The sequence below is a fragment of the Pinus tabuliformis genome, chromosome 4_2, assembly GCF_031772625.1.
Source record: "Pinus tabuliformis cultivar Carrire ecotype Pingquan chromosome 4_2, CPIR1, whole genome shotgun sequence".
NCBI classification, from domain to species: domain Eukaryota; kingdom Viridiplantae; phylum Streptophyta; class Pinopsida; order Pinales; family Pinaceae; genus Pinus; species Pinus tabuliformis.
Window position 1 is genome coordinate 1,154,331,910 of NC_142304.1, and position 13,019 is coordinate 1,154,344,928.

At 38.6% G+C, this 13,019-nt stretch overlaps 1 protein-coding gene across 2 annotated transcripts; it reads left to right on the forward strand.

Annotated features, from left to right (window-relative positions):
- The first annotated feature begins 361 nt into the window (after positions 1–361).
- Positions 362–4,142, forward strand: LOC149173767 (uncharacterized). Of its 2 annotated transcripts, XM_089424729.1 has the most exons (3): positions 695–925; positions 1,069–3,370; positions 3,473–4,142. In XM_089424729.1, exons 1-3 carry the CDS (start codon positions 836–838, stop codon positions 3,919–3,921), a joined length of 2,841 nt encoding a protein of 946 aa, XP_089280855.1. In that variant the 5' UTR covers positions 695–835; the 3' UTR covers positions 3,922–4,142. The 2 variants fall into 2 exon arrangements, with proteins under 2 accessions (XP_089280854.1, XP_089280855.1); XM_089424728.1 differs by having other exon boundaries at positions 362–3,370; positions 3,473–4,141.
- Positions 4,143–13,019: the final 8,877 nt, after the last annotated feature.

Consider the following 13,019-nt stretch of genomic DNA (forward strand, 5'->3'; position numbering starts at 1 on the left):
GGAAACACTTTTAAAATATAATCCAAGTTCATAATATTATATGAAAGAAAAAGAAATAATATTTTATTTTCCTTAAATTTTAGAAAATTATCTCATTTCAGAAAAAAAAAAATCGGGAAAAAAATATTAAAAAATTCTATGAAATTGAAGAAAAATGTGATTGTCACTGTAGATATCAAATTAAATAACATGAATATTTGACATGCCAGATGCCTTTGAAAAACATTTCATCATGAACAGTGCACTACACTGATATGCAATGCACCGATTAATGGTAGATTGACTAATGACCTCGGTGACTCTATGTCCCCAAGTCGTCCACTTATTTGTACCATACTGCAAAATTCACTTAGTGGGCGCACTATCTATGCTTTTTATTAACTTTATAATGAAATGAAGCGGCGCGTAAAGAATGCTGGGAAAGTAGACGACCGGGAGGATCTTAACAATATCTTTTAAGATGAAATATGAGTCGATGCTGATTCATCTTGAAAGTGAAACCAGGCTGCAGATTCTTACAAGATGGTAAGCTTTGAGATGAAAATAGAAATATGAATCGATGCTAACCAGTATGGTTTTCAGACCATCCTGATTGTTGTTTATGAGCTGTTACATTACTCCAATTTCCTTTCCTCTTGCATTATGAGGATGCATCTACTCTCCTTTTATTTCATTCTCTTTTTCTTCCCTTTTGTGTTTTCCACTCTTCAATTATCCAAACCTCTCCATCGTCATCTCAGCAATGCTTCTGATCAGGAGGCCCTGCTCGGATTCATGTCTGCAATAACTACTTACTCTCATCCATCCCTGTCATTACCCACTACTTGGAAACCAAATGTTTCATTCTGCCAGTGGACGGGTATCATTTGCAGCAGGCGCAGGCAGAGAGTCGTTTCCCTGGATGTTTCAGGCATGGGATTACAAGGTACAATCTCTCCTCTTCTTGGCAATCTCTCCTTTCTCACAGTACTCGACCTCAGCAATAACAGTTTTTACAGTCACATTCCCCATCAATTGGGAAGTCTGTTTCGGTTAAAGATGCTTATCCTGGATCATAATCAACTCCAGGGTTCTATTCCGCCCACTCTTGCTGGGTGCCGGAGTTTACGAACACTCTATGTTGATACGAACAATCTCAGAGGAAACATCCCCTCAGAGCTGTGTGTTCTCCCCAAGCTACAACACATTAACTTACAATTTAACAATTTGACTGGTACAATCCCGGCCTGCCTCGGGAACATATCGTCTTTGGAAGAGATACGTTTGTGTAACAATAATTTTCACGGGAGCATTCCTTCCGAATTGGGTATGCTAAGACAAGTGACACATATATTTCTCTGTGATAACTATCTTAAAGGACAAATTCCCTCTTCCTTGTCTAATTGCACCAAGCTTCTACTTTTGAATATGAATGACAACCAGTTTACTGGTCACCTTCCCGCGGACTTGTGTGGCAAGAGCACCCGGTTGACGGGACTCTATCTGGGTAATAATCAGTTGAGTGGTGGCATTCCCGCTTCCCTCTTCAATTGTACAAAGCTTGAAAGGATAGAATTAGGGGGTAACCAGCTCAGCGGAGTAGTGCCCATGGAATTGGGTAAGTTGACTCAGCTGGATGGGCTTCATTTAGGCGGTAATCAACTGGTTAGCGGCAGCATCACGGGCTTTCCCATTATTACTGCGCTTACTAACTGTTCCGTCCTACGAGAAATAGGGTTAGCGATTAATCATTTCAGTGGACATTTGCCCTCTTCTATCGGCCAGCTCTCTGCAAATGTGAAGTTCATAGACTTGGGCGAGAATGAATTAACAGGAGAAATACCTCCACAGATTGGAAACCTAACTAGTTTAATATTTCTTGATTTAGACAGCAATTTTTTTACAGGGGCGATTCCTTCTTCTCTTAATAAGCATCAAAAGTTGGAGAGGTTATATCTGGAATGCAACAATTTACAAGGAAACATCCCCATGGAAGTCGGGCAACTCAAAGGCTTAGGGCTTCTATCTTTATGGGGAAATAATCTCTCTGGAATAATCCCAGATTCTATTGCAGACCTCCAGCAGCTAATATATATAGATCTTCATGAGAATCAGTTATCAGGTAATATCCCTGCAAATCTAGGCAAATGCATGAAACTACTACTTCTTGACCTATCATACAACAAGCTCAGTGGACTCATACCTCCAGAGGTTGCAGGACTTGCAAATTTGGCTTTCTATTTCAACCTTTCAAACAATTTATTACGTGGCTTCCTGCCTTCTGAACTAAGCAAGATGACAATGGTTCAAGCTATAGACATTTCTTCAAATCAGTTAACTGGTCACATTCCAAGTGCACTTGGAAGCTGCAAAGAACTAGAATATCTAAATCTTTCCTACAATGCATTTGAAGGTCCAATTCCAGTTTCAGTGGGTGAATTTCGAAGTCTTCAAGACATGGATTTATCCTCCAACAATTTGTCAGGTGGAATACCCATGTCATTAGAAAATCTCACAATGCTCTGCCACTTGAATTTTTCTTTCAACAAGTTGTCAGGAGAAGTCCCTAAAGGTGGAGTTTTCAAAAAGCTTGGTGCCATGGCTTTTATCGGAAATCTTGGTCTTTGTGGACCTTGGGTAAGTTTGTCACCATGCTTCGCTCACAAACATAAAAGTGTTTTGCACTTGAAAAGAGTTGTTATACCTGTTGTTGCAGTTGCAACCATTGTTGGATTATGTCTCTTTATGGGAATCTTGTGGAGACAAAATTGCAAGAAGCACATTCTTAAAGAGGCTGAGGCATCCTTAAATGTGTGGCATCGACGAATTTCCTATGTAGAACTCGTCACTGCAACAGATAACTTTAGTGGTGCCAACTTGTTAGGAGTTGGTAGTTTTGGGAAAGTGTACAAAGGTGTTTTGAACGATGGCACGGCCATTGCTATTAAACTTCTTAATATGGAGAATGAAGGGGGTCACAAGAGCTTTGATAGGGAGTGCAAAGTTTTGGGCAGAGTAAGGCATCGAAATTTGATTAGAGTCATAACCTCTTATTCAGACCTCCGTGTCAAAGCTTTGATATTTCCATTGATGGTAAATGGAAGCTTGGAGAAGTGGTTATATCCTGATGGAGGAGAACAAAGTGGTTTGAGTTTGATTCAGAGGTTGAATATATCAGTAGACATTGCACAAGGCATGGCATATCTCCATCACCATTGTTTTATGCAAGTGATCCATTGTGATTTGAAACCCAATAATGTGCTTCTAGGTGAAGATATGACTGCATATTTAATAGACTTTGGCATTGCTACCATATACTTTGCAAATTATGAGGATTCGGCTTTCACTTCCACACATGCACTCAAAGGATCAACAGGGTACATTCCTCCAGGTATTATTTAAATTAGATAGTGTATTAAGCAATGTTATGAGTTTCTTATTTTTACTAAACATTGTGAACTAGAAATGCTAAGGTGAGGATATATGAATGCAGAATATGGAATTGGTGGACAAGTTACAACAAAAGGTGATGTATATAGCTATGGAATAGTCTTATTGGAAATGCTCACTGGAAAGAAGCCCGTCGATGACATGTTTGTAGAAGGAATGAACTTGCGAAAATGGGTGGCCAGTGGTTTTCCAAACCATGTAAAGGAAGTGGTGGACATGGGTTTGTTGAGGAGAACTACTATATGCACTGAAGAAGATAAGGATCTCAATTGCCTTACTCAACTAATAAATTTGGGCTTGCTTTGCACAAATGATTCTCCTCAAAGACGACCTACTATGATGGATATTCTACGCACATTGCAAAACATTAGAGACAGTGTTTTGAGCCCTGCTACCATTCCAAATTTCCAATCAGATATAACACATCTTTTGGACAGTACAAATGCTACTCTTGACAACATTGGTGAAGGCCAGAGTTCTTCAACATTCTAGCGGTATTGGTGGTGGTATAACTGAATAATGTAGTAATTTGAGTTCACTGTCACTAAATTCCTCTAGTTTTAGTCTTATTCCCCTTTCCTTCTTTGTGCTTTGTGTGGAAATCTCTGTTGTTGCCTGCATGCAAGTATGATCAATAAGGTAGATCCACCATGAATGGTGCTTTGGTAATATTTTTATGATTATAACATTTCCTTTCTCATCTTAAGAAAACTTTATGATCAATATCCTTTCTGCATCTAGTAATTAAATGCATTGCACTCTTGTTTTATTAAATATTCCAGGAGTTTTGTAGCTGTTTTAAAGGATTAAAAGAATAGAAATAATTTTTAGATTCAGGAACTATTGAAGGGAATATCTTGGTGAACATAATTCTAGTTTTTTCAGAAATTATTCAAAGGAAGATTTAGATGGATATAACTATAGCTGTTTATCTTTTTATAAAACTATTTAGAGATAAGGGTGTGAAAATCTATGTTCAACATTTAAAAGGTGTCCTAACAAGCATAAAATTGATGCTAGCCTTGCATATTAAATAAATGTTGATTGACGCACTCCTATGGCAATTGAGATGAGCTTTAGGTTATCACAGTCTACAAATTGCATCATACTTTGTACCCCATCCTTGGAACACTACTGCCATAACTAAAGACATGGAAGACATATAGCTTTCTGTCTTTCAGTAATCAAGTAAAGTCTATTTTCTTTTAAGACCACCATATTAGTAAAATATATATTTTATATTTCATGTTTTCGCCCTATGTGTGAAATTCTATTAAACTTTTTATCCTAGAGATCTTTTATGCATGGACTTAACAATCATAAATTTTCTCTCTATGATGGCAACTGGTGTTTTCTTTTCTGCATGCAAGTGAGAGAATATATCCCAGGTTACAGCCCGTGCTTCTGCATACTTACAAATTGTGGCTAAAATCGATGAATTGAAAGAGAAGAAAGTGAATCAGTTTTGCTTCACTAGGTAACATCAAAACCATACCATACTTTAGGCACCTTGACTCTTGCAAATTTTGTTGTCATAATGAGAATTCTGAACGCACTAATTAGCTTTGTGTGCATGACAATGTTCTAGACTATAGACCTCACTTTTTACCTCAACTACCAAAAACTGTCAGAGGGAAAACTACTGTGTAGGGATATTCTAAAGAGCCTGAGTGAAGGATAATATAGCCTTATAGGATATGGCACACTTTGTATCATCTAAATAAAGAAGGAAATTAGAAAACATAAAATAAGTTTTCGTAGTTTCAAATCCTAGACATGATTGTTATACAGATGATAACTAGGCTTTCTTGCATTCAAAAGTTAATAAAGTTAATTTTTAAAATAAATTTTCGGTATTTTAGATCGAGTCATATTTGTAAATAAATCTGAGGTTCACAACTTCAAGTTTTTTATCCCTCACAGTGCTTCGTAGATCCACGGTGGAGTTGGATTGTTTTGGATTAAATCATATTGGTGAATAAATTTAAATGAATGTGATCAAGCTTCCTATTCTAACTCCAAGCACTTCTAAGAGATCTGGGCTATTTCCAATTTTCTTGGGAGAGATCACAAAAGCATAGTGGAAGAATTCGGAATCTCTGAATGTGGCTGGTAGCTTTGGGACTTCGGCAAATATGTATGCAGTGGGTCATTGCTTCTGTGCATGTGAGTCTATGATTGAAGGGCTGAAAGGGCCAGAGTTATGTATCTCCTTTACATTTGCTATGCATATGTAATGCTGGAGATCAAATGCACTCGTTTGCTACCTCACTTCTTGATTTGTTATCCTTACAAACCTCAAAATCTTGATGAAATCTCAATGTGTTTCTAGCCAAAACCAAATTTTTAATTAAAAAATTAATGCCTTGGGTACCTTTGCTGAAGACCCGTGTATGGTCTTTTGGTCAAGGAAACATGTCCATAGGCAAAAGGTTTGGAGTTCCAGTTTGATCAATTATCAATAATGATTCTATTGGCTCCTTTTAATTTGAGTATATGCTGGATATCCTGTCCAGTTTCTGCATAGATTTTTGCATATTGATAAGTTATATACAAATAAATGTGTATGAAGATACAGGGAAGAATATCTAGATCTCTTGAATCATCTACAGACTTGTTATAACTAAGAGCATTCTTAGGAGAGGAATCCCATCCAAAGATAAGTATAAGAATCTCTCCTATATTATAGCTATAAAGATCCTTTGGGCATTTTGAGTTCAGAAAAAGAATATGGTTTCTCAATTATAGCGCATCCTTACTAATGTGACATGTCCTATGGTCCACTAAACGATAGCTTTCAGTGATTCATTGGGTTCTACAGAGTGTAAACCCTGGCAAAACATAGCTTTTGCAATACCTTCCATCGGCAGAGTTTGATGGCATTCTTTTGTATTGATGATTTATTTCATTCTGAAGTTAGGCCCTTCTCTTTTGAAAGATTAATTCACAATTCTTACAATTCTTTAACATGTCCATGTATTCCATACTTCTTACATATATCAAAACAGGCTGGAAGTTGGTTTCCTCTTACACAACTTTGATTATATTATTTCTAATCCAATGAGCGCTTAGTGATAATTCAACTAATCTTGTGAAAGGACCTCTTAATATATGCATGCTCATCTTGAGTGGAAATAATAACTGAGAACATCTACAGAAAATCATAATGAATGATCTAGCTTCCCTTCCTACAAGTGGAGAAACCTAAATTTCCTAAGAAAAAGAGCTGGAAATGGCCACTGAATATGAAAACGTATAGGTTATAAAAGCTGATATTCCTAAGAAAACAGAGTAGCAAATGGCCACTGAATATCAAGATATAAGTTCTGATGTTTTGTGAAACTTGAACAAGTAGCTTTAATATGCATCATGTTGTTAATCAGTAATTACATCATTTGATATTTTCAAAACTAGGAATGGAAGGAATATCCCCTGGTAACAGCTCCTAAAATAATTAATCTTATCCATTTGTGGTATTTAACATCTAATGTTTAAATGAAAGTCGCAGACTCTTATTCACAGTCAGACAATGCTTTTTGATTAATTTTATCCCGGTACGGTATTTTTAATCCAACCGGAAGATCTCAAAAAGATTTCTCGATTTGTTAATTTGAATATCTCATGTCAGTGCTACCATATAGGTAGACCAAGAAACTCCAAGCAATATGGTTTTCTCACCCATCTTGATTCTGGTACTTCCAGAAACAATTCTGTTAGAGAAGAGATGCAGATCTGTTATGCACCTTCTCTTTTCTTGTGTATTGTGAGCATTCTTCGATCTTCCTCATTTCAATTATCTAATCGGTGGCATCCTCATCTCAGCAATGTTTTTGATAAAGGGACTCTGCTTGGATTCATGTCTACAATCAATACTTACTTTGATCCATCACAATCATTACCCACAACTTGGACACCAAATGTTTTATTCTGCTAGTGAATGGGTATCATGTGCAGCCGGTGCAGATAAAGTGTTATTTCTCTGAATGTTTCGACTTCAAGCGTGGGATTACAAGGTACACCTCTCCTCTTCTCGTAAACTCTCCCTGCTTACGATACTCCACCTTTGCAATAACAGTTTCTACGGGACCTATCAATTGGGAAGTCTGTTTTGTTTAAAGATGCTTCTCCTTTCTTGGAATCACCTCCAAGGTTCCATTCAGCTCACTCTAGGTGGGTGTTGCAGTTTATGGAACGTGACTATGCTCAGTAACCATCTCATGGGAAACACTCCCTCAGAATGGGTACAATCACAGCCTTGTTGGGAAACATATTGTAATCTGCTGAAAAATATTGTACAAAAGATTAGCCTATCTATTCCCGTAGGCTATAGTCGATCCTCCAAAAAAGGAAAAATCCCAAAATAACCATTACTAAGCAAGTTTTGAGGCAGCTGGGCTTAAAAAACCCTAAGTTAGAGTTTGGAGTAAGGATTACTCAATCATTCAAGAAAGATGAAGCTCCTTTTGAAGTCTATAAATTAAGATTAAAAGCATTTTGATGAGCATTTTGGATCATCAAGTGTGGATCTTCTTTTGAGCATAAGCTCTGGGGTTTTAACACCCTTTTTCTTTGTCAATTTTGGTGGTGAAAGATTCCACCCTAATTGACTTATTTTCTATTATTATTTTCCTTTCTGTTTTAGACACAGGAACACTATCTAGAGGGAGCGAGTTGTTAGCCTCACTCTCTTAAAAATCAATAATAAATCCAATTATTAAATTAAATAAATAAAATCATGAGAATTCCTCAAACTAAGAAGTTTAGTTTGGATGAGAGACTCTCTCCAACTAGCTCTCCTAAATTACTGTGTAAGTTGAGAAATTGTCTCAACCAAGTGAGTTTAAGATAGACGCACTATCTTAAGACCACTTACTCATGTATTTAAATGTATTATTAAATTATTTGAATATAAGAGAGAATTAGATGAGCATGAGAGACCATATGATGGCTCTCTGTCTTTTCCGCCAGTTTTGTTCTGTGCGTTAATTTGCTGTGCATCCCAATTTCGATTCAATTTTGTAATCCTGGATTGCCCAGGCTGGATCTGCAAATATACAAACCAAAAAAACCCAATAAAAATGGTCGATCTCTTTTATATAAACCACGAATCCAATGGTGTGCGCCTTTGAAGATCAAGAGGGTTTGCAGTTTGAATCACATATTTTCATTAAGTATTTTAATGTCTAGACTTTGTCTCTGCATTTTCTGTGTTGAACGCCCAGAATAGATGAATATTTCTAATGGTGAAAATCGTGATAGCATGAAGGCTCGTTGAATTCCAGTTGATTGATCTCTGTGTGGTATCAGAGCCAATATGGATAAGTGTTGTTGTGGAAAGTTTATATAATTACAATGGAATGTTGTGCAGGCTGTTGGATTTGACTGTTGTATGTTTTCATAGGAATTGAAACTTGAACTATTGTTGCATGGAATAAGGAGTGTGTAGGAGTTCGATGGAAGCTGCAAATATCTCTTTGTGCCATTAAAAGTTTTAGTGTCAAATTCTACATATCACAGAGCTATATGGATCATAGAGAAGCATGGATCTATAACAGATTGTTTGTGTAGATTGGAACATTGATGTTGAATAGCGCAACATATTCCAATCAATTTTCAGGACTCTGCAGCCTGTAGCACTTGAAAAAAGACACATTCGAGGTCATTCTGGCCACGGTGAAACGTAGCTGCCTTGGAGATTTTCTTTAGATTTGGTTTTTTCAGAGGCAATTTTCCTTTGAGCTTTAACACTTGAAGACAACAAACTGTAGAGCTTTCTGAATCAGAATCGATCATCTCACTACGATCGTCATTAAAGTCAGTTGCGTGGCCATTGCTTGAAGGTGCAGGCTCTTGTTTTGGCGCATCGTTGTATTCTTCCCAGCGATCACATAATGCTGCTTATTTTGATATTCAAGAATCATTATGGGGGTTGAAAATTCACTAGAGTTATTCGGTGAATCCTCTAGCAGCTTCTCACAGATCTTCCTGGATTTACAGTTCTCATGCTGTTCATTACTGAACATACTGTTGTGTGTGTTAGAGTCGGTCTAGTAGCCCTCCACCAGAGATCAAAGCTCTTTGCATTTCATGATTAGGTGTCCCATCAGTGTGATCATGTTGCATTCCGTTAGGCATGCCATAATCTTGGTGGAGGGAGTTTGTGTTTTTATTCCCCTCTTGTTTGGTACTGTTGGTTCAGGTTTGTTCAAGTAAATAAAATCCTCAAAAGGGTCATTCATCTTGCTTTAAGTTTTAAGGTCTTAGGTCTAGGGTTGAGTCCATTTTTGTCTTGAGAGGTCATAAAGGACCAGCAGGCCAGAGGGATGTTCTTCCTTAAATATTTTTTCAAAGATTCCCATCATTGTACAGCTAAATTTTCACTTTGTTCTCAAAAACTCTGTTTTTGAAAACAAAGGTCATTATCTCATTTTTGTAAAAATTCTCAAAATTTCAAATTCTTCAAATGTCGAAGTGCAACCTTGGTCTCCTTTGCCAGAGCATCCTAGAAGCTATCCCTGCAAAAATTTTCAGAAGAAATCATCATTTCAACCAATTTTTCAAAGAAATGAAATTAAAGGTCAGAGCCAATTAAATAAAAAAGTGTCAACATTCAAAACATTACAAAGTGGGTTTTGGGCAAGTAAAAATTAAAAGGAAGCCTATAAAAGCATGTCACTCCTCATTTGCAAACTCATTTGCCTCTCACAAGCTAAGTGTAACCTTGCAAAGGCGATTTTAGGAGTTCTTGAGCAAGTCGAGCAGTTTCAGGGGCGCGCTACGCGTCAGGGGCGCGCTACGCGTCAGGCAGACTTTTCCAGTGTTAATTTACAAGTGCGCTACGCGTCAGAGGCGCGCTATGCATTGGGCAGGGCGCGCTACGCGTTGGGGATTCAGCTCAAAAAACTGCCAGCAAGTCATCAAAACGACTTTTCTCTCAGGCAAAGTGCAGGTAGGCTTCTCCTCTATGCCTAAATTTGGTTTTGCACAATGAAAAAGAAAATTAATGTGTTCAAATGCTATGTAAATGACAAATCAAAACCCTCTCTTGTTATGGAAAATTTAAAGTTTCAATGGCACTAGGGTTTTAAATTTCTCTTGCTGTCCAAGGTTTCCCTTTGTAAGTTCCTTTTTCCCTCATTTTCATCACTTTTCTCCCTCAAATTTTCCCTTGAAATTTCATCACTCTCCTCTTTAAAATTCCTAAAAGCATATTTAATTCCTAAAACCCTACTTCTCTTTAAAATCCCATAATTTGGTAATTTCCCATGTTTGTTTTCCCGAAATTCCTCCTTTGTGTTTATTCTCCCTAATTACCACATGTTCCCCTATCCCTAACAAGTTCCCTTGTATTTATGTCCCCTTGGTGACAGCATTTGAAAAGTCAAAGAGTAGTTGATTGGGTGCCAAGTCAGCAATATATTTAAGTCATCTTGCCTTCATAACCATGTCAGAAACCGAATCAGATTATGAGCAGAGCTATGACAGTGGTTCAACACCAGAGGTAGAAGTGCCAAGGAGGCATCATAAGGGTGGTAAGGGTGGTCGGCATGTCAGGGAAGAGCCCACTTCATTGGCTCATTTGCAAGCTTGTCCACTTGCAATGTCATGTTTTCGGTATCAATCATGCTTTGGGTATTGTGAGAGGATCTCACAAATTCAACACCATAGAGAGTTGGTCCGCCTGTTTGTCCTACATTTGCACAATGGCCATGTGAACCTTGCAGGAGTAGATTTCACCTTATCACCTGAAATGGTTGCTCAAGCCACCGGGATACCAAATGTTGGGGAAGAATGGACCAAGCGCAAGCTGCTGGACAAATTTCATTATCAACCATACATCAAACCCGGATGCATGAGACACCTTACTGCTGTTTTTCCTTTCAGATTCCTAAGGGATGAGTATGCACCCTTGATGAGGCTCATTATGCGTTATTTCACTTGTGAGGGCAGATTTTCACGTTTATATTCGTACCATATCCGTTTGTTGATGCATTTCACCCGGGTACGAATGATGAACATTCCATTTTTCATGTGCCGAAATATAGAGAAGATGGTGCCCGTAGTGCAAAGGAAGAATCCCGCACAGCAGCTCAAAAGTATATATCATTATGCACTGATCGAGATCATAGTGATGCATCAGTTGGCACAACAGGGTATTGCTTGGGAGGATTTCATTTCTCGTGATTTCTTCATGGTGCCACAGCCACCTCCTGAGGTTGTCCGTGATGAGGGAGGACCTTCACAGCAGTTTGATATTCCTGAGCCAGAACATGTCAGCACTCCTCCAACATATGTTACATATCAGAGAGGCCACAGGGTCTTATTTGCATCTGCACGGCGAGTATTATCTCCACATCAGGTGGAAGGGGTCTCGCCTTCTTCATCAGCACAGCGAGTGTTATCTCCACATCAGGTGGAAGGGGCCTCGCTTTCGACAGCAGCACAGGTACAAGAGAGAGGCAAGCAGCCCAAGATTGATGAGGGGCCATCAGGTGTTCCAGGCATAGATGTTGTTGACCTTGATATCATTTCTCCTAGCCTAGAGTCAAAGGAGATCATCCAGCAACTAAGGGCTGAAAATGACTTGTTGCAGCAAAAGTTGGAGATGGAAAACTGGACAATTACATATTTAGAGCAGCGCAACAAGCAATTAGAGGATGAACACTCTCTTGATGAGTTGCGGAGGATCCGAGAAGACCGAAACTTGGCTCGCAAGAGACCCGGTGATTTGACACCTAAGGAGCAAAGCTCTATGCTCATTCAGGTGAACACACATTTAGAGAGGTTGATAGCAAAGGCAAACAGGGACAAAGACATGCTCCGCCACATGAAGAACCATTATTGGGCCCGCATGCATGTATGCAAAGCAGAAATGAAGGTACTTAAAGCACGCTTGGCTAAGGCACTAAAACGGAAGAAAAGGTCTGATCCACTTCAAATTTTGGCTGAAGCCACCTTGAGGGAGCATGGTGCTCAATGACACACTTCCAGCTCAAATTTCAGGAAATTTTGAGCAATTTTGGTCAATTTTGACTTTTTTGTGCCCCACACAGGTTTTTGCCCTCAACGCGTAGCGCGCCGCGCACTACCCTTAAGTTGGGGAGGTCCATTTCAGGAAAACTCAGCATTTTTGGATTTGTCATGGCAAAATACACTTGCTCAGCCACTGCCAAGAAATTTCATGAAGATTTGAGCCCCCAAAAGGTCAAAAAAGAAGCAAAAAATGACTTTCTGTCACTTTTTGGACACACAGGAAGCAGTCTTGGGAGATTGCAATTTTGGAGCGGCAAATGGCCACCAAATTAAGAAATTCCACTTGGGCTGGAGAGTATACATCCTAACCTTTCCAACAAGCCCACTTGTGCCTCATTTGGATGCCGGGAAGTGCCTCAAAAGTGGCCTGAAAGGCACGCTACGCGTTGGGAAATGGCACGCTACGCGTTGGGGAAATTGGCCAGTTTTGCATCTTTAGCACAGGAAAACGCAGCAGTGACTAGTTTTGACTTTTTGGTTGGATTTTTCATCCCCCTTGATGTATTTGATGTAATTTCATGATTGACATGACACTTTTTACCTATTCTAGAAGATTC

What these genes read in the sequence shown, in the direction of transcription:
- LOC149173767 (XM_089424728.1), top strand. Translation starts at nt 643, where the DNA reads ATGAGGATGCATCTACTCTCCTTTTATTTCATTCTCTTTTTCTTCCCT. An exon ending in AACAGGGTACATTCCTCCAG is followed by an intron (nt 3,371 to 3,472) that starts GTATTATTTAAA and finishes ATATGAATGCAG; the next exon opens with AATATGGAATTGGTGGACAA.